The sequence below is a fragment of the Phaethon aethereus genome, assembly GCF_964289735.1.
Source record: "Phaethon aethereus genome assembly, chromosome: 9".
NCBI lineage: Eukaryota > Metazoa > Chordata > Aves > Phaethontiformes > Phaethontidae > Phaethon > Phaethon aethereus.
The window spans coordinates 23169605-23191719 of record NC_138585.1 but is presented as its reverse complement, the minus strand read 5'-3'; the positions used below and the strand labels follow the sequence as shown (position 1 = coordinate 23191719).

General features: G+C 50.5%; 1 protein-coding gene across 8 annotated transcripts in view; it reads right to left on the bottom strand.

Moving 5' to 3' along the window:
- The window catches only part of TNIK (TRAF2 and NCK interacting kinase), a gene marked incomplete at its 5' end in the record, with an annotated part of 164796 nt that overhangs the window by 129065 nt on the left and 13616 nt on the right, over positions 1–22115 (bottom strand). For all 8 annotated transcript variants that reach the window (XM_082003813.1, XM_082003814.1, XM_082003817.1 and 5 more), the window contains one exon: positions 7720–7785. In XM_082003813.1, the coding sequence (XP_081859939.1) occupies positions 7720–7785 (66 nt within the window). The remainder of the gene's footprint in view (positions 1–7719; positions 7786–22115) is intronic.

The window sequence follows — 22115 nt, the reverse complement described above, 5'->3', positions numbered from 1 at the left end:
TTTAAGCAACCTCAAGAGCAGCCGTGCAAGCACAGACCAGCCCGACTACTCATGTGGACCAATTTCTCCTGGGGAGCTTGAAGACCTCTAGGCAGCGAGTCTTCTCAGAGCTCAGTATTACATATGTGCATCCACGTCCTCGTCTTCCCAGACTGTTCTCCTGCAGCTCCACTTCCAGAAAACAGGCCTGGTTGGCTCCCAACCATGAAACCTATGGATACTGTGGCTGCCCAGTGTCCCCAACCAGTGAACTTTAAGTGTCCTCACAGAAAACCTGAGCAAAGACAGGTCTGAGTTCCTAGTCCAGTCATTCCTATGGGATAGAAGGTGGCACTGGCAATGGCGCTTGCTCTGCAGACCTCGTGCTTGCACGGAGCATCTTCTAAGCCACACAAGCCAAGGAGAGGGCTCTCCCTCCATCCCTATCCGTGCCTGGCACCCACACAAACGGAGTTGCAAGACCCACCATCATGTCCCACATGCTCTGCTGTGTGTCATTGACTTTGCTGAGCATCTTCAAAGGCAGCTATTTTCCCCCTATGCCATTGCAGGTATTTTTTTTGTCCTGTGAAATCGTGCGGTATTTTAGAGAAGCAGAGCATCCAGCGACGCAAGGGAGAGTGGACAAATGTCACTTCACAGATGCATTGGTCTGCTCCTGACCTTCACCCTGCCCTTCCCCATCACAAACGCTGGAGCTGGGGACGGGAACAGAGATTAAAAGGGAGGCAATACAGGAATATTTTTAATCACCTTTTATAACCCGCGTTCTATAGGATTGAAATGTAAAAAGCACCTTTCCCTTCTATTATTCAGAAAGCAGTGAAGTTAATGTGACATATTGGTGCGTAGGTGTGTGTGGGCTGGTTTCTTGGGGGGAGGGAGGGCTGAGGGCTCTCTCTGTGTTTCAGAGAAATGAAGCAGCACAAGATGTACCAGTTGCTCTGGTAACAAAGCGCTTTTTTTTTTTTTTTTTTTTTTGAAAGAGTGAAACATCATTTTAAGCATTTTCCAGTTAAGACTTCCTTGCCTGCATGGCAAAAACAAGTCCTCGTTTCAGAAACACACACACCCCATTTGAGTCAGCAAGGAAAAGACCTTCTCTTCTAGAGATATTTCAACATTGTAGGAAAGCTGATAAATTGAGGTCGCCCATTTTCCTTCTGATAAAGCCAGCACGCGTTATCACGTACCAGTATGCCAGCCCAGCCCCTTCCCGCAACCCAGTAAGGGCTGATAAAAGCCCAGCACCAGCCGCCAGCTGGTGCCTCCGGGAGCAGCTGAGACCCCCGCCCCGGCGAGCACCCTCGCACGGCAGCACCGTCGTCCTCTCCACCAGCACAGGGAGCCATCCCAGCGGAAACAATGGCTTAATATTGCTTAATATTTAATACCATGCTTGTAATACGGAAGGATTATAAAGCAGCTTGTAAGTCTTGTAAATCCATACACGCTTGCACAGCCCATACGTGACCTTGAAGATGCCGTGCGGCCAGGCGGGGGGATGCCCCCGCCGCGGGTCTGTGTCTGGACGTGGATGTGAGCTGTCCCAGGCACCACCAAAACCATCCCAGCGAAAGAAGAGCCCGGGATGGGGCATGTCAGGTTGGCGCCGGTCAACTGCTCCATGGCCCAGAGGCGAGGTGCTTCCCTGTCTCAGCCCCAAGGAGCAAGCTCTACGTGGAGCACCACATCATGGGGAAAGCCAAAGCAGAGGGGACCGGCCCCCCAGGTTTGCTTCAGCCTGCTGTGACCATCAGACGCCGAGGAGGGATGGCTGTACGCGTACACAGGCGCGGGGTTACGCTCAGCCTGCCCTGCCGCAACAGCCATCTCTGAAGCGGCGGTGGGGGGGAGCGGGGAAAGAAGGACCTAAAGCCAAGGATACGACCTGAGAAGTCACAGCCTTCTTGGGGATTCCCAGGCTCAGGTCACACCCAACTTCACAGCACCGCAGTTCATTTTATAACAAGATGGTGGGAAAAGGGAAATACTTAAAATGCACCTCCAAATGCAAAGCTGGCCATCTCAGGTTAGAGCTGTTTGCTTAGGTTGCAAGATGCTGAGGCTCTGAATTACTCTGGCGGCCCCGGAAAGCAAGCTCCGCGTGCCCTCGGCGCGCTCAGGACCCCCAGGCAGGCAGCCACCAGTGCAGGATGGGCGTTTGGGCAAGGGGTGGCCAGCAGCGCGTCCCGCTCCGCGGGCAGCGCGCGTGGTCTGCATGCATTCAGCCCGGTCTCTCAAGCAAGGCACAGCAGTCGGTCTCCAGCTATAAAAGTATGTAAATTGGGATCGGTTCTTCACAGCAACAATCCCCAGGAAATATTAACTGTGTGCAGCACGGTACCTTCTTCCACACGGCTAAAAGCAACAGTGATTAATTATGAAACTATTGACCATCAGCCTTTCGGGAAGACAGACAATAAAACAACTGATTATTAAAAACAATTAACGTCATTCTCTACTCAGGCTAATTACCTGAACTGCTAATAATGACCCAGGAACCTGCAGAGTCTCTGTTCTCACCAGGGCTGATGTAAGGGCCCAGCGCTCGATCAGCCGCAGCCAGGCTGAGCTGGACCACGGACAGGCTAAACACGGCACAGACCACACACCAGCTATTTTCTCATACCTCCCCTCCAAAAAAAAGTGAAAGGAAAAAAAAAAAGTCTTCCAAAAGCCTTTCTTTAGCACTATTCACCTGCAGCCCCGCAGCCTGCGGCGGTGGGATGCCCGGGGGTGCCACGAGGATGCGCGCAAACAGCACCCGGAGGGGGCAGGACACGCGTTATCGCTCCTCGTTCGGCATCTGCAAACTCCAGGACGATGTTACAGAAAACAGGCTTGTGCCCGGGACATTCTCAGGGGTTTGACTCTGGGACCACAGTGTCCCAGCAGCCCTGCTGCTCCCAGCTCGCCAGCAACGAGCGAGACCTTGGGTTTCAAATGCTTTATTCACGCTCTCATACCCACACACTTCACCACCTTCACCCACGGGGTCAAACCTGGGGGATTGCCTGCAGCTCCATCAGTCCCTGCTTCTGGCAAATGCCAGCTGGGTAATAATTAAATGAACCTTGACAAAAGACCTCGGGACGCACTTCCTCGTCCCTTTCCCCCGTGTACGGTACCCCAGACAGACACACCACAGTGCAACAAAGAGCAATCACAAAACCCGTGTCTTCTGCGAATGGCTGCCTAACTTGGGCTGGCAGGGGACAGGGACGGCCCGTGGCCGGGCACCCTGCCTGCAGGTGGCCAGGGGCACCCCGAGGTGGCTCCTGGGGGTGGCCCCTGCTCTGCCCCGGCTGCAATGGCGGTGGAGGAGCGCCCTGGGGAGCCACAGCCGCGAGACTTGCGGCTCGCGGATCCCACACGCTCTAAATTAGAGCGCAGAGTAACGCTGCGTAATGGCTTAGCGATTACACGGCATTTACCAGCTAATTAAACAATCGATAGTTATTGTGCAGTTATGGAGTTAGCCCACAGAACTGTATCTTGTACCCTTTAAAATAAAGCCTTGCTAAAGCTGTAAATGGAGAGCCGCATCCCCAGGGCACCAAGCAAAGCAGCACTCGGCATTAATGACCGTTGTCCTCCTGGTATGGTCGGGAAGAAGCACGTGAGTATGTAATCTCAACATCATTTACTTCCCCGCTCAGTGTTGTAAAACCACACAAGATGAAAGAGGCAAAGGTTACCGTCTGACCTATTTACTGATTTTTTTTATTTTTTTTTTCCTACTTTTGCAAAGGCTTGCATCAAAATCCTGCTTCGGTGATGCTGTGCACAGGCCAGCATGTGAATGCCCAGGGCTAAAAACACCAGGGGACTGCTTTGATTTTTAATACATTCAGTGCACCATAAGTAGCCCACTGCATGTCTTCCCCCAGCTTTGCAACAATCTGTTGGAAAGGTATTTCTGAGGGACCTAGTGTCCCTTTTACTATCCATGGGTGTTTGACACACCAGCAGTTGTGGCCCTGATGCTGCAATTTATCCAGGCAATCTAAGCACACACAGTATTTTAAGGACTTTTTGCTTGCTCTCCAATGCAAAGTAGAGATAAGCAGTAATAATGAAAGCTGCGTTTCCTCACACTTCAGGTAACGCTCTAAGGGTCTCAGTGATGGTTACAGTTTTGCTTTCAGCCATCAGCTACCTGCTAAAAAACACCGAGACAATGGCTCAATTCCCCGAGTCCAACTCATTGTATTCCTGTTAGCTACTTCTTTAAACACCTTAAACAAAAAAATGAAAAAAAGAAAATCCAAGGACACAAAAATCCCCTACTGCAACAATGCCTGGCACAGGAGCTAGCAAGCTCTCAGCCTTTTATCAAAGAGCGTTTACAATCTGTAACATCAGATGCAGGATTATTAGAAAATAAAGAAAAGCTTCCGATTCAATTAGAGAGATAAACCATCACCAGTGCGGTCCCTCATTAAAATAAAAATCAAGCTGTTCAGGAGGGACTGTTAAGCAGCGAACAGGGAATGTTATTTCTCCCTGCCATCATCCAAAGGGAAGAGCTTGTGGCTGGGGCTGGAGGAGAGCGAGCCGAGCAGGGCTCCCGCGGCATGCCGGCGTCCCCGGGCTGCGGCCGGAGCGGGGACGCACCGGGGCGGGCCTTTACTCAGAGACACAGAGATCAAGCCAAATACGCTACCCTTGCCTCCGGAGCACAAGGCTTTGGTTTACAGAAGCACTGTGTGCCACCTGAAAGGGATCTTCAAACCCCGACAGCAGATCGAAGCAGCCCGCGCAGCGAGCTCCACGCCGGTGCCCACGCCCCGGCAGAGGGGTGCGCTGCCTTTGGCAGCCCTTCACGTCCACCGGCCTTGGCCAGCGCCTGCCTTCTCCCATGAGCAAGACGGCACGTGCTGTGGCAGGGGCTCCCCAGCCTCTCCACCACAGCAGATCCTGAGGTTGGCTCCATGACCCACCGCTCTCCCATGGCTCCTGTCACTGTGGGACTACCAGACATTTCTCAGGCTCCCCACCCTGCCGGGCTGCGGTACCGTTCAGTCTTCAGAACAACGTAACTGTGCACTTTACCCCATGGGATCAATGGGAGGTTTGCGCCTTGCACGTGTCCCTGGGCAGGCCGGCTGGTCACCACCAGGACCCCCGTAGTCTCCAACACAAAGATGGCCATGCGGCAGTGTTAGAGCTGGCTGCTAAGGCAGGGTTTCTGGGGGAAACACCAGGGCTGCAGTCCCATCTCAGCGGCCTTGCAGCACACAAACGTCGGATGCTCTCCCCTGCCCGGTGCAAGCGTCTCGCTCCTGCCTCCTCCCCACGGGAGAGCTGCTCTGCTCGCTGCAGAGGGACCAGCCGGGCGAAGGGAGGTGATGCTCGCCAGGCAACCGCTCCTGGTAGACAGTGCCGGGGTCGGACCTGCCAAGTCTGGGCTAGGAAGCCAGCACCAGCGCGGGCACCACAACACATTTCTCCTTCCGCACCTAAAAATGTAACTAGAGACACGCACAGCCTCTAAGAGGACAGCGACGGTGCAGCGCGGGTAGCACCAGCCCCACCTGAGATGGGTTTGAAATGGTGGTAGAACAGCCACCTAATTACAGGGGACAGTGCTCCTGGGTACTGACCACGTGTAAAGGCTGTTTTAGAAGGCAGCCAGAAGGCCTGTGTGTCTTGAAAGTTGATCCATTTGTTTTGCTGCAAGAGATAAATACAGCGGTGGTATCTGGAGGAGAAGAATCGCAGAGATCTTATTTCCGCGCGAGGTTCTAGGATGGGACACCATAAATAGTTATGTATGCTTTATAGCAAAGTCTCCTTTTGTTTATAGAGCGGTGCTACTCCAGGACTTCAGTTTAAGAGCGCTCTGAAGTCAGTCTTCACCTGAACTCATACCTCAGAACTTACTAATTTGGTTTGGACAGCAGCGTTCCCCCCGCCATCATCCTGCCTGGCACCGGCACCAAGTGAATCACACCGAGGACAATCCGATTACTCCAGCGAGTTAAAAACAGTGAAGAGGAGGATTTTATTTTCCTTGTACAGCAGGAAAAAAAAAGGGAACGCAGAAGCGTTCACCTCCCGGAAAGCCTACACTTGGATGTTTCTGGGTGGTTTTTCCCCCCTTTGAGGTAACACACAGACACACCAGAAGAATCAAGCACAGCAAGAGGAAACCCGATCAGCAGAGCCGTGCAACCAGCAGCTTATTTCCCTTTTCTGCTTTCCACAAAAACATGACGTTCAAAAGGCCGTTAAAGGCACATAGTTTCCACTGATTGTTAGAAATATGCACCAGTTAAAATTAGGTCACCCTCTACCATTATTTTAGCAGCTGAGAAGAAGAACAGTTCAGACAGGAGCTCCCGTGGCGGGGAGTGCACGGTGGAAAAACAACCAATACCAGAGGGGAAGGCTCCCTGCGATTTAACTTCGATAAGAACAGTTTCGGAGTGTTTTTTTTTCCCTTGTCTTTTTTACTTTAAAAACTTATTCCAGTTCAAAAATTCACACATTTGAAACTCCAGAAGTTCCAGTTCATCTTCGCTTCATTTCAATCCCTCTGTCCTCGTTACTGATGGGATTTAGCCTACAGCAGCGGGAGGATGGGGGAAACCAGAATTCGGAACAAATATTTCCTGACAGGTAGCTTTTTAAGCAACCTTCTCTTCTCCTCTTCAGCTGGGGCAGCTCGCTGTGTTTTACTGCATGACAGGCATGAGCTGTGCCTTCCAAGCAACAAGGAAAGAGCACACAAATATATTCTTCTCCATACTCAAAAGAGAACATGGCCGTGACGGGTAAACAGGGTCTCTGCGCACACACTCACACACAGGAACACACATGTATACAGAACCTATGTCCACACATACAGGAGTTTTTGGAGAATGGGCCCCAGGGGAGCTACTGTCTCCCAGCAGACCCAAAATATTTGGCAAATTCCTCATGCAACCGTGTCAAGAAACATCTTCCCACCAATATATGAAGTGCAGATAAACCCAGATTTTGAAATAATTCAATCCCTCCCCAGCACCATAAGAATCATCCACAAAAAAAAAAAACCACAAAAAGACCCACCAAAAAACAACCCATCAAGACAACAAATTCTGGAAATCCCCCAAGCTAAGAGGTGTTTGGGACAGGTGATGTAATTTAGCAGAGGGTGAACACTTTAAACGCTTCTACGAAGAAGTTCATGGGTTTAAAATTCTGTTCTCCACAGTCCCCTCACTATTCTCATGCGGAGAGCTGCTTCCAAATGCTTATAGAAATTTAAAGCAAGCCTTTGACTGTGGTGGGTTTTTGTCCTGTGGCAGGTTTCTGCTGGTGGAAAGGGCGGCAGCCAGCCCGCGTGCGAGCAGAGCACTAGACCGTAGCAAACTCATTTGGCAGCCTATTGCAGCCGTAAACTCAGCTCTTAGAGATCAAGATTTATCTATTAAAGCGCAGACTTTTCACTCCCTCCTCATCATATCATCAATAAAAAGCAACTGGGGGAGAGGAAAAAAAAAAAAAGCTATTTATTTTTTAGTGACAGTTTCAGAACTAATATGAATTGCTTATTACAAGAGCTCTGTGTGCTACACGGTACTTGCACACCAAACCAAAAAGCCGGAGCTCAGCAAGGCTTCTTCTCAGGCCTGAAACAGGTCAAACCTAGCCAAGATGATGTGCTGGGATGCTCCGTGTTCAACACACAGCCGAGGCGAACGGGATCACTTCAGGTATAGCCCTTACCTTATAGACCTGCCCATAGGTACCATTGCCAACCAGCTCCACCAGTTCAAAGATTCCTGCAGGATCCTAGGAGAAAAGGAAGAAAAAAAAAAAATGTATTTAATAAGCAATATTTACAGATTTCTGCAGAGATAAACATTCAACAAAGACAGATCAACATTTAACTGACAAATGTTTTGAGTGTTTTAAGCTTTTCAGGCTGCCCAGGGATGAGCATTACAGCGTCGATGAGCAGAAGTGCGCAGCGGCAGCCCTGCCGAGCCCCGCCGGCACGGGCAGCCGCAGCGCTGCCGGCAGCTCGGCTCTGCCCAGCACTGCCTGCTCCTCCAGCGCCCGGGCTGGGAGGTATCAGGCTGGTGCCTGCGGGCGAGCACCGATCCCTTCGACTGTCACCGGCTTGAAACATGAATTTCTATCTTTTAAATGCAATAGCAATTGTTTGCTATTAAAACTTACGTTTTCATATGCATCAGCTTTGGAATAAACCAAGCTGAACGGCAGGATGCTGCTTTTGGGCTCAAAACAGGGTTTTCCAGGTCTGTTCCTGGGGTCAGCAGCATTAGTGTTATTTGGCCTAAATTGTCATTTTTGGTTTGGTGCACGCCGGTCGCTGACTTTCTGGTTTGTCAGCTGAGGCGTGCAGATCTAGGGCAGCGCTACCCGAGGACACAAGGGTTTGGACCGAAGCCCCAAAGCCCACCCGCAGACCCCCGTCCACCCGCTGCGTGCCCAGCTCGGGCAAGGGCAGTTCCGCACAAGAGCGCACGCAGAAGCTGGAGCCCGTCGGCGCAGCTAAAAGACGATACAAGCCAAGAGGTACGAGGGAGAGTGTGGAAAGAATAAACCAGCGCTGCTATTTTCTGCTCTTGGTGGGTTTTCCCCTTCCAGAAGCTTTATTTATACTCTTCCGCTCCTCCTCCTTCTCCTGTACTCAACACTCCGATTTCGGCTAAGTGCGATTCCCCCTGGAAGCCGGCGGATGCGGAGGCATCCAGGCACGCCGGGGGTCTGCGCGCCCCTGCAGCCCCCCAGCCAGCCCACTCACAACACCAGTGACCCTGGTCCCCCAGACCCACCCATCCTCCCTGCTGGATTTTGAGTCGCTTGAGGTATGAAAGAACTTGGCGTCCCGGTGAGCAGGGGGCCGCCAGCTGCGATCCGAGAGGATGCAGAGGGGTCAATTCACGGCTCTGGCTGGCAAAGGGGGATCGGCCAGCAGCACTACTTGGGAGACAGAGAGGGATGCCCACCACCGCGTTACGAACATAGAGGTTTCATTCATTACAAAGCCCACATCGGCCCAAGATGACTTCTGGGTCCAAAAGTCAAACACTGGGTCTTTGTGAGCAGCTGAGAAGCGAGGTTCAACACGTTAACACCGCAAGTCAATGAATCCAAGCCTTGACATGACCGAGGCACCTTTCCACCCAGCCCAGAACGTGCGCCGACACGAACCTGCCGGGGTTCAGCAGACCTCCGTGCCAGGGTCACCACAACCCCTCTGATCACCCCATACATTCAGAAACGCCACAGCCCGCTCTGCCTGTAGCCCCATCACACGCGCAGCTTCCTCGGGCTGCTGCGTGGGGAGCCCCAGGGAGCCCAAGCTCAGCCTTTGGTGGTACCATTTGTCACCATCACTCGAAGTGTTCAAAAAAGTGCGTGGACGTGGCACTTCAGGACATGGTTTAGTCGGCATGGTGGTGTTGGGTTGATGGTTGGACTTGATGATTTTAAAGGTCTTTTCTAACCTTAGCGATTCTGTGATCTGCAGCAAAGGGAAGGGAAGCTGCTCTGCAAGAAGGCTTGGAGACCACTGAGGACACCTCTGATACCAAACAAACCTTCACCCGAACACTCAGGCAACGCAGGTAAAGCTGCAGTTCAACAGGTTCCTAGCACCCAGCACCTCGGCCGGGGGCAGACGCCCCATGGCTTTACTGCCTGGGCACCAGGCAGGGAAACGCCACGAACGGAGGGGATGGGGATCCGGCGGTGCACTGGGTTTCCACAAACTGGGTGAGAAAGGAGGGGGAAAATACAGCAGCAGCTGCTGGTTATTTTTTGAGTTTGTTTCCTAAGGGTTGTCCTCTGCAGTGCTGAAACAACTCTGGGAGAGGCTTTTCCAGTACTACAAGTATACTTATTTTTGAATATTCACTAGGGGATTAAGAGAGAAGAAAGCTGTGCCTAGGGCAGATGATCAGGTTTGGAGGAACACCCACAGAAGCAGCCGGCCATTTCTGATAAAGAGAACTGCTCTTCACAATGTGCTTCCCAATCTGTCTCCACAAATCCTCAACCCAAGAGAATACCCCCCCTTCCAGGTCACTCCTCTAGCACATGCAGTCAGGCGCGGTGCGGCTCCACCAGGTTTGCCCGAATCCATCCATCACCTGGTTGCAGACCCGCCAGCCCCGCGCCTGCCCCCGCTGCCACCACGCCGCTTCGGCCACAGCGGCTCGTGCACCAGGAGGGCTTTCCCCCTTGCTCCCACCCGCCCAGCAATTGCTCTGCCGCACGTTTCCCCTCCATCCCGCTTCCTCGCCGCGTTTCTCCAGAAGCATCGCCGAGGTAACCGGGCACCTCGCGGCGCGGTGCCGAGGGACCCTTCTCCCCTGCCCGCCGGTCTCAGCACAGCCCCGGCGACGCGCCGGCAGCAAGCCCAGGGCCCGGGCCGGTCTCTAATGGGTTATTTAACCGGCCCATGCAGCCGGAGGGACAACGCTTCTCCCCAACAGCCACTCCTCGTGCCCAGGAGCGGCGCGTTGTTCACGACATCTTTCCAGAAAATCCTCTGCTGCGTGTATAGGGCGGGGAAAAATAAACAAATCCCTCTTTCCACTCCTGGACCAGCTCCTACGTGGAGATGAGCTTTGCACCCTAATGGCTGCGGGGGAACAGGCTGTCCCTGGTACCGGGGGGACACCCCGCACCCTGCAAAGCCCCTGCGGAGATGCTTCAGGAGGCTACCAGGAGCCGCGGCAGCAGCCCAGGCAGGCTGGATGGGGGCTTTCATGTTAGCTAAGGGAAAAGAAATCCACCCTGCCGAGCCCTGACGGGGACCAGTCTCAGACCAAACGTAGCCTGCGCCGCAGATCTGGGCTCACAGCAGCGTGAGAAGATGCGCTTTTTAAAATAGGAGGAAAAGAACCAGCATTTAAGACAAACCCATGAATAATTTTCAGCTGCACGTTAGCTTCAGGCACAAAAAGATTTGTATGGTTGTAGCAGCACCAGGGCTCTGCCGAGAGCCCTCGTACCAAGGCGGCATCCCCCCCTCGTCCCCTGAACAAGGGGGGAGCAGAAAGGCAGGTGGGGGCACGGGCAGAGCCAAACCCCGGCGCCCTGCGCTCAGGAGACCCTGACACACGTGCACCGTGGCAAGGCAGGGCTGGCTTCACCCCACCTTAACCTCCCCCTGGGTCCGTAGGGGCCAGCAGCACCCACCGTCCCACAGGCCAGCTCCAGGCAGCCGCACAAGCCCGGGCAGGGGTTGCGGGGCTGCAGGGAGCCCGGCGGACATTTCCATATCACCTGCTACCAGATATTCGCGTCTTAGACCCGCAGCGATGCACAGCTTGACCGTTTTCTGCTGAAGAAAGAGCGAGCTTATTTTTAGTTTAAAAAAGTAAGCTTTCCGGGGCGGCGCAGGCTCAGCGCCCCGCTCCCCGAAGAGCCCGGCTGTCGCTTTCTCCACACAAAGGTGCCACCGGCCCCGGCGCGGCTGCTCGCCCACCACGGCACACAAAGCCTCGTTGAGGAGGACGAGTTACTCAGAATCTGTGCCAGAAGACACAGGAGCAAACTCAGGCATAGGGCTCTTCATAAAGCAACGAAACACTCAACCAGAGGATCTTTCTGTTGCTGATGGGATGCGAAATGTTTTATGCGGCGGCACCCGTGGCAAGGGCTGCGCAGAGCCGGTGGTCCCCTGGCCGGGGACGGGCTGGCACCCGCGCTCTCCTGTGCCGGGATCCGACCCTGCTTCCACAGCTGCAGCCAGGACAGGCTCAAATTCAAGTGGGAAACCGTTATGCTCATCACCCCCCTCCCAGGAAAATCACTGGTAGTAAAGTCTCAGTGGCTAAAACCAGTCTGAGGCACAGAACAAGGCAAGAGCATCATCTTTTCCAGCAATATTGTGGGGAAAAAAAAAGGTCCACTTTATTTCGATAAACAGTATATTTAAAACCGCAGCATTATCAGAAAAGGGACTTCTGTACGTGGATGATAAAGCAGTATGTATCCCAATTTCAGCAACAACACAGGCATCCCTGCTGGAGGGCTTATCGGCGTGCAGCACGCAGCAGCGGGGCTCGCAGCGGGAGCGCGCTCCGGGCCACAGCCGCTCCGCTCTGCCCAACGCAGGGCCCGCAGGACTCCAGCTGAAAGGCGTCCTCGCCTGCACCACGACGCCCCGGCGAATCCAGCGCACGGAAGAGCCAACGCGTTGCTTGAGGAGGCTATTTAGAGAATAATACCCGTATCCAGGGCCGAGTCAGCTACGGGTTGAGGGCTGCAGGTGTGTACGGGTGTTGGCTACGGTGACCACTGAGGTAGTGGATCACCGAGTTAGCTGTCCTTAAACATGGCCAGGCAGATGTCCACAAACACAAGGAGCGTTTATACACAGCCTGTATACCCACTGTGCTTGCTTTCCTTGAAGGAGCCTCATTTTTCTCCCTTCTAGCCCGCACGAAAGGTACGTAATGGAAAGGGTTACAGGACGAGACGGTGGAGAGGTGCTGGGGGGGGGGCTGGGGGGCACGCCAATTAAACCACGATTGCTGTGAAAGCACGGGAGGGGAAATGAGAGATCAGAGCCTCTATAATCATTGTGCACTTAGTCCCCCAATTCTGAGCAGCTAATGACAACTTCCAGCCAAAAATCATGGAGATAACCAGTCATTAAGCAAATGTTATAACCCTGGAGAAGCAAAACGCGCTGCGTGACTGGAGGCAGCACACAGTTATGGGTCAGTCACAGAGAAGCATCCCCAGGCACTAGTTAGCTGAAGCAACTCCATGGCACTAGGAGAGTTTTTTTAATCTCCACTAAGAATAAAGCCTATGCAACTAACATTTCCAAACATCAGGCTTTTATGAGCCTTTGCCTTACAGCTCCGTAATAAATTAGCCTCAACAGGCGATCCCATTAAGCTGATCAGGCGTCCTCAAGAACCAAAGCAGGCTTACACAGCCATTTACTCACAACCCTCAACACTAGACCCAGGGAGCTCTGCCTGTGAGCAGGTGCCCCTGCTTAGATGAGTCCTGGCAGTCACAAGGAGAGATTTTGGCACTGGGAAGCACCAAAGGGTCATTCCCCGCAAGCAGCTGGCTCCTGTAAACTAACGGCAATGCTACGGCACGCAGAAAGCTTGCCATGTACAGGAGAGCTGTAATCCCACCCAGCACCACGCAGCTTGGCACGACAGCAGTGGGCAGCACTCCCAACACAAGTGGTTGCCTTAAGATACAGTGTACGTACACAACTGCCTGGAGAACGTCAAGTCTTCCAACCCCACCAAGCTCCAACCAGGAGAGGAAGATCATTAATTCAGCATGTGAGAAAGGCTTTGTGAGGAACACGGGAGAGACAGAAAAGCCCTTCAGCAGTACAATTCGATGTGCAAAATTGTCATCAGAGTAGCGTTATTTCTGATTATGCAAAACATCACTATGAGGAACAAGTATAAGAAACGAAGGATCAAGCCCTTAGTTCACATCCTAAATATCTGCCCAGATTTTGTTTCCCAAGGCCAAATGCCCAAGCAGGGCCACGCTCTGTGAAGCCACCCTTCATGTCAGCAAAGTCAGAAGCTCTGTAGACAGCCATGCACACCTCCCAGGCATCAGGAACCGCGTAACCTCAAGCTCTAAGAAGTCAGTTGCTATTCCTTCTGAAGACACATCAACCCACCCATGTTGCTATACCGCTACACAGGTTTCTACAGCAGGAATTGAAGCACTTGTATGATTTGAGAAAACAAGGCCCAGATCAGCTTGGGGAAGCTACCCCAAGCTGCATGTACTTTGGAGAAAAATGGAGGGGATTGAAGAGTACTTGAAGACACAGTTGCTTTTTAGTGATCAACTAGCTGTCTCCATCTCCAAGGCACTTCTCATTAACCGCCCTGCGAGTAATAGGAGATGGACTGCACCAGCCAGGAGAGCATTGCTAATACAGCTGCAGACAACAGCAAGGAAAGCAGGAAGGCAAAGGCCAAGGCAACAAAATACTGATCGAGTTACTGGGAACTTCCAGAAGAAGAGGTTGGGGACATTACCTTTTTGAGCTTCAAACACTGCCTTCCCATCACACAGACATAGCCCTAAGCCTGCCCATTAATTAAAGCAATGTGGGGGGGGAGAAATCAACAGGCTGCACAGGTATTTTTTTTTTTTTTAGGTGTTTTGCTTTGGTTTTAAGCCAAGTAATGAACCAGAACCACGCTGGACTACTGGATGCTATTCAGCCCTCATGGGGATTGCTTAAGCTCATATCTTCTCCTCCTAGCTTTGGTACTTCTCCCCTCCTTCGCCCACCCATCCAGAGACACACAAGACAAGCTATCATCAATGCCATCTACCACCGCACCTCCTACCTACTCAAGCAATACAAGCTGCTCTACTTGGAAGAGTAATAAGGAACTCGCCAAGGGTTTTGTTTTCATTTTGAAGAAGCAGTTTGTCCTCCCTCACCCCCAAACACACAGCTCCGCATCTTAAACGGAGATGTTAGTCAAGAAACAACACTCCTATAGATGATAAGAAAAACAGTTGTCAAGCCTAAGTTATTAACAGGAGAAAAATTTCTCCTCTTGACAGCCGAGAGAAGCCTGTTTACACATCTATTTGAATCATTCCTCTCCAGCATCTCACAAGGAGCGGTTCCTCCAGACCCTATGGAGAGCCATTTCTGTGCTCTGCCCATCTCCCTCTTCCTAAACCATAAATTAGCTCTCCCGGGTCTCCAATGCTCCTCTCCCTAGCTTCTCGCTGCAGTAGAGCTCCAGCCACCACACACGCATCTCTCTCCCTTCCAAGATGTTAAGACCTGCCAATAGTTGGCAACAGCAAAATTAAATAAGAGCTAATCACTACATTGGACTTTTCAGTCAATAAAGCTGGATTACTTCTTAAATTGAACAGGTAATAGTTGAAGATGTAAGTGTGGATTTGTAGCCACCAGCCAGCAAAGGTATAGCCAACACTGCTACTAAAGGAAGAAAAGGAAAAAATCCACCATGCACATACACAGCCCAGTCCCACTCGGTCCTGCTGAGGCCAAGCCAATGAAGCTACAATACATTGACCTATTCCAGATTTCCTGCTCACAGAGTAGCACTTGCACACACAAAATTAGAGTTCTTCAGACCTAGTTTCTCCTTCCTACCACGTCAACAGAAAAAGCAGCCATTCTGTACACCCTCTACAAATATGAAACATGGGAGCTCCACACCAGTAAGGAACATGTACAGACCTCAAAATAGATTTACCAAACCAAGATGATGCATTCATAACACTGCAGACAGTGAGCCCCACAGCTCAAGATGCAGTAGTGATACCAGTAGAGGACAGCAATGACTACACTGACATATTAATCTAACCTTCCCCCAACAGGGCACACTGGAGCAGCCCCGTCTAAGGAAAAGCCATCCACAAGCTACACACTTACACTAATCAAAACAAGAAGGGTCCAAGCCTCCTCTCCATTCCTTCAAACACCTGACCTAAGCACTGCTACCAACCAGGTGACTCCATCTCATCCTGATGTCACTCAAGCAAGAGGCAACGAGTTTTGACTTGAAGCTAATGAAGATCAACATCTGGCCTCCACTGAGTCTCACTATGGTAAGAAGATGCTGACTGAGATATTCAATACCCCTTAACACAATGCTACTTATTCTTCATTTGAAATCAGACTCCCTCCAAATTGGACACTCATACTCCCTCATTTTTAAAGCTCTACAGCACCTGCCACAGATCTCCAGGAAGGTCTCCACAAATTGTTTGCAGCTGTATGACAAGCCCTCCTTCCAGTTCACAGAAGACTGTTCATCTAGAAGAGTTAGAAGTCAATCAGTCGAGAAGCACCAGCAAAAGCACTACTGCTAAGTGAACCCCGAGGTTTTCAACGCCGTGTTATATGAATGCAGCCCCAGTACAATCAGCCACTTCAACATATGCCTAATTCAAGCACACAACTTCAACGGGACAATATATAAAAGGTTAGGCTAAGCTCAGTGTCTCTAAAAAGCTACAGTGCCAATTATAAATCATATCTATAGTTCCCAGAAGATCTAAAGTCACTACTAGCATTGTACCACACTTCTTCGGATGCAGACATCAATTAGAGCACAGCAGCTGGACACTCTCCTCACTGGAAGTCACTTATCTGCAGTTGCAGACCCGTAAGATATTATTCCTAAATGTTTAGATCTCAGTCCTCTGAGAAATAAAGAGTTTCACCTCAGCCAGAAAATGTTTGCATCAAGCTGAAATTGCTACCTACTAGTAAATGCTGTCAAAGGTTTATGGGTTCTCAGAAGAGTTGGTTTAATTACTTACCGACGCAGCTGTTTCGGGAACTACAGCCTCTTAACTTACCACTCCTAGAGGCACACTTTGAAAGGCAAGGTTGCTGCCAAGCTCACACCAAAAGCAAAGCCCTCTCTTGCACACAGACAAAAATTCAGTCTCCAACAGCAGGTCACATTTGTGGTTTGGTCTGCGGATGTCTGTAGGCGTGACAGCTCAGAAGCCAGTTTGCACCTTTCCAAGTCACTGCAGACTGGACATCCCAGCTCCTGCCACCCTCACGGGAGGCTGCTGAGGTTGGCCATCTGGGATTGCCTTTGTCAAGACAAGACAGCCTTGCTCCTTCCTTGTAGTGAGAGTTATGGCCAGATGAATGCCTTAAAATGGGAGAACGCCTCACTTCCAAATGCATTTAGGGGAAAAAAAGGCAAAGCAATCTTAAAACCCTTTACTTTTTAAAAGTAGGATGGTTTTGCACCTCTGTGTCTGTTTGTAAGTTATGGTTGAGAACATGGTCTGAGCTGACCAGCGAAAAGTTGACAGGGACGAAGTGGTTGTGTCACCGTGGCACCAACAACCTACAGACTACAGCCCTCAGGGATCTGTGCAACAACCAACATACACTCTGGCACACCCAGGAGCCTCAGAGAGACCTAAAGCCAAGGGAGAGCTGAGAAGGCATCTGGGACAGAGCTGTGACCATGCATGTTCACCCAGCAGCAGCAGATGAGCATTACAGCCAAAGATAACCACACCTGGGAGGGCTTGGTCTTGTGGAGCTGCTGGGAACCCTTCCATGCCACCTGGACAGAACAGGAGCAGGAGTTATGCATTGGTCTTAAGAGTGAGAATGTGGGTGGAGAGCCTTGCCCATCAGAAATCATTACATCCCAGTTTAAAGTGATTGCCATTACTTTTTAGTATTTTGTTGAAAACAAGGCAGAGTCCCTATATACATGTCTGGAGAAACATCACCTCCCTACTGGATTCAGTCCAGTTTCTCACACCAGTCCAATTTTCACAGCTCATCTGGAGATGGAGTTATCTGCTGATGTAGTGCTTTTCAAAGAATTTACCCACTGCCTGTCACTTTTCATGAGCTCCTTACGGTTGGTTCTGCAAGGGCTGGTTATCAGGGGAGGATCAGGTAACTCTCCAAAAGCAATAGTTTCAAAAAAGGACAATATGGGGAGCAAATTACATTGAATTATTGAGCATTCAACCAGTTGCAGAACTCTGCAAGATGCAGCCAATACACTGTAAAACACACAAGTGTAACTCAACAAGCTCTCAAAACTGTGCATTATAAACACATTTTTTCATAGAATGGTCTTTACAAAGCAGCAAAATTATTTAAAAGAATATCAAATACATGTTAAGTTGCGTGTTTCGTATCTGGAAAGACCTTTCTCACCCAAGAGTTAACAAGTTGTGGGGAAGGGGAAGGGGAAGGAAGGCTTCTCACCTTTTTCCTACATTTCACAGGCTGCCTCCAGTAATGCCAGACCCAGCAGGGAGTCTGAGGGTTTGGTCTTGACAGAAGCTTCCTTAAACTGAGTGGGAAACAAGGTCCCACAGCAAGAAGCAAGCTCCTGCCTGATGCACGCTAAAAAAACCCAGCCTGAAAGTCAGGGACAATCCACAGTTGCTGAAATGACTTGCAATAATTTTTTGCCATGTCATGAAGTATCTCCCATAGCAAGACTCCTGTATTTCTTGGTGGCTTCTTGCATTGTGAAACACTCTCGTAAATTCAGGGAGATGCTTTTTATTTCAAAACCCAATGCCCCAAATTACTAAACTCGGGGTGGGAGGCAAGGATTACTTAGTTTAGTTCATCTGATATACGCATGACAATAGCACTTCAGCTACGACAAAGCGGAGGGACTTTTCGCACACAGGCATCCCTGGAAGATGCGCTGGGTTTGCTTTGCAAGTCACCATGATGCCTCGTAAATCCAACCACTACCTTTTGCTTTACGGCATCGGTTGAGCTCCCTGTTGAAGCACAGCCCCGTGATGTGTCCCTGCCTTGGGAGCTCTCTGCTCCCCGGAGCCAGCCGTGACATTATCTGGCCTCTGCCCAGCAGAACGCTCTTTGCTAGAGCTCCAGTTCGGGTTTTTTATTGTTCACACAAGCAGGCTGGAAACATTAACGCAACATGCACAGAGCAGCAAAGCAAGCCCTGTAAGACCACAGGTACCAGCCTGATGAAGACCAGTACAAAATGGGGTAACAAAGCAGGTGGAAAATTCCACAATACTTGACTTACCAACAGAGAAATCCCACCCAGCAGCAGACTGAGCCCTCCTGCAGGCACAAGGTGCCCCAGCAGCCCTGCATCCACCAGCCGCCCATCTCATCCCTGCCCAGGGCCCTTCCCCATGCTCAGACATGGGGTCAGCTCTTCAGGTCCACCTTCTCCAACCCACGAGAGACAACTGCACATCCGCAACCAGGATTTGGCCCGCAGTCATAAGTGGTGAGATCAATTATGTGGGTGTAGGGATGTGAAAAGGGGATGGGAAACATTCATAACTGCTCCTAAATTAATTGCCGTTATTGTTATTTGATTTGCTAAACTCTCCAGGGCTAGATTTTATTTTAGAAAACTATGAACATATCAGATTAGTCAACTTAAAATAAATGCTCTCGATTTATTTATTTCTGCTGTATCTACTCCTCTTTAAGCTTGGCAAGTCACTGCATTCTTTCCATCCTGTGAAAGAAAAAGAGCAGGGGTTTTGTTTTATTATTATTTTAAAGGAACCTCTACAAAGCTTTGCAAGTTTAAATCACGGTAAAGGTATGTTGTGAAGGAGGGTAAGTGCAAGGCTCGAGCTGGCTTCCATATGCCGCAGACACTGGCTCTGCGCTGGGAGCGCACCAGGAGACTCTCACCACACAGTCCAAGCAAGTCAGATCTATTCCCCAATATTTTAGACATCCAGAGAGTTGAAAGACACCCTACCACACAGCAAAGCCTGGTGAGCAAACCGGGGCCATCCCAGTGCGAGACACCCAGTTCCAGCCACACTTCTTGCAAAAAAGTCCTGCCAGAGAGAAGGAGAAATTTCATCTCTTCTAGCCAGACTTCACTGTTCCTGAACCCGCTGGAAGTTGGGTCAGCATCCTTCCCCCCTCCTAATCCTCCACCCTCAGCTTTAGCAACGCAGCGATGCCTCTGTCCGCAAACTAAAAAGAGAAGCCCTCACATATATTACACTGAAGAAAATTAATCTTGTGTTTCACAGAATATTAAGTGGATTACACCTACAGCCTCCAAGGAGAAAAAAATGTTGATTTCCATGTTTCCTGTGCTATTATTCGCCTCTCTTAGTTCTCCTACCAGCATAACGTTAGTCATGATAAATTCACTGGTTCAACGCAGAACTCAACGGGCTCAGCAGACTGAGCAATGAGAGCAAGACTGGGACCTCTCAGTGGCCACGAGGAAGGCATGAAGATCGACCCACTGTGGCACTGCTGCTGCACAGGACAATGTTCAAGGTAAAGAACAAGGCCAGCTTTATAGCAGGATCACCTTTGAACACCAGTGTCTCCTTGTAAAGGTAACAGAATAGCACAGATCCTTTAAAAGAAAATTGCTAACGTCACTTGAAACCTGCCATTAAACTAGATACAGCAAACATGTCAAGATGGACATTTCTGACCCCTGGGGAATCACAGGGAGGGGAAACAAAACACAGAAAAGGAACAAACAAACAACAAAAAAACTTGAGGTGCCAGATCTTCCACCCAGAAGGAAGCCCTGACCCCCAGACGAAGGGGAACAAGACCTCCCGAGGGTGATCCCCACCGTGCATGGGAGCACCAGCTCCCCACCCACAGGCACTGCACCCTTCCTGAACACCCTCACCAGCACGGGAGCCCACCCTCTGCTCCCCACCTTCCAGGTAGCCACTCAAACCGTTGCCAAGTGCCACCAGCTGACTTACTAGTTTTACACTTCCTTTGCAGAGGTGTTAATGACTGTAAAAAAGCATAAGACTCAGATAAGCAGCTTTAATACCATTTAAATGCTACACCATTAGGAGAAACTGCAAGAGCTTGCGAGGGCCAGACTCTCAGAGGGCGCATACCCATTGAAGCTGCTGCTCATGTGAGAGGAGTGTAAATTACTCAGCACGGAGTAAGCAAGATCAAAGCCACTCGGAAAGGATGCAACCCACCGACAGTGATGCAAACTCAGCCCAAGCTTTTCGGAATATTTCACAAGCACGCTGATGAGTTTAAAAGGCCCAAAGGAGCATTTTGATGATGCTGCACAAAGGAAGGAAAGGAACAGAAATCTCAGGACACGTGCTTCTTTCTAGACATGGTACATGACCAAAAACTCAGCCCCAGCTTGATACGTGGAGCGACTCATACTTTCCATTTACAACGCGCTGGTTCGCGCAGGGAAGAGGCTCACAACTTCTCAGCTGTAATTCCCAGGCTCCATCCCCCGTTTTGTAGTTCCTAGAATAATTTGAATTCTACACAATAAACGTCAGAGCTGATAAGAAAAGCCTTATCGGATGAAGTAACTTACAGCTTCCTATGTGGGCAAGACAAAGAGCTAATGGCTACAGGAGCAGATAAGGGTGCTCATAACCAGAAACCAAACCCATGCAAGAATTTCAGCAACACCACGCTGTCTCAGAAAGCAAAATAAATAGCACAAACAGCACTAAACCCTGAGAGCTGCCTGCAGCACCCGGCAGACAGCATCACCTCACCCCACCCTGCAGACCCAGCAGGTCAGAGGGGAGGGCAGCTGCAGCAGTTTTATTTTAAGTCAACTGCAGTGCATGCTCAGCCAAGCTCCGGTCCACCTTACAGCCCCAGGCTACAGCGAGGAAGACAAATTACTATGAGAGCAAGATGCCCTTGTAATCCTTTCCTCCTCTGAAGACCTGATGTATTCCTGGAAATTCTGGAAATTCCTGGAAAGGAGTATTTCATTACGCTGGGAAGCCAGTTCAGCTATCAGTGTTTCAGACTGCAAGTGCTCTAAAGCCAGGATGGACTTTTCGGTTGGGGTGATACCAAATACTGTGCTACTACAATCCACACTGTAAGAAAATTCAGAGTTCTGCCACTGCATCCATCAAGAACCCCAACATTCAGGCACAAAGTTAACCCTGTTAACTTTAGCATCTACCCCAGGGCCCAAACAAACCCCAGCACTGCACCTCACCACTGCCAGAGACCCAGATTGTTCAGTGATGCCGAAACTCGTGGCAGGCTGCTGGCAGCACGGTCGCACCTTGGGTTCCCCACATCACTTACTCAAGAAAGAGACGCAGGATGTGATCCTCACCACTGAGTTCGTCCAAGAACTCTAACCTGTTGGGTGTTATCTCCCCATCTTGATTTCCCTCCTGAAAGCTGACACCTGCAAGTTATTTCCCTTCCCTCCTGTCCCAAGCCTCACTCTGTGTTGGCAAGTATTCAAAAAAAAGCATTTATTCAAAGGCATTTGCTCATTAAGTCTTGCAGAGACCAGAAACACATTATCTAATCTTAGGAGAGCATAGCTTAATGGCTACAGCACAGGACAAGAGGCCAGAGGGTTTGACTTCTGCTCCCAACCCTGCCAGGGCTCCATTGCCTGCAAGTGAATCTAGAGAAGATGCTTGACCCCTCCTCACCTTGATTTCCCCTGCTATGAGACTCTCCTAGCATTCCTTTCCTCACAGGGGATCTTATCTATAAACTCCTCATTAGCATCTGAAAAGAGTTACGCAGCTCCGGATGTGTATGTAAAGCGAAGTATGAAAGAGTGGAAAAGCAGCACTGGCCAGGGAGCCTGCAGACACATCCTCTTCGGTGCGTTCAGGCA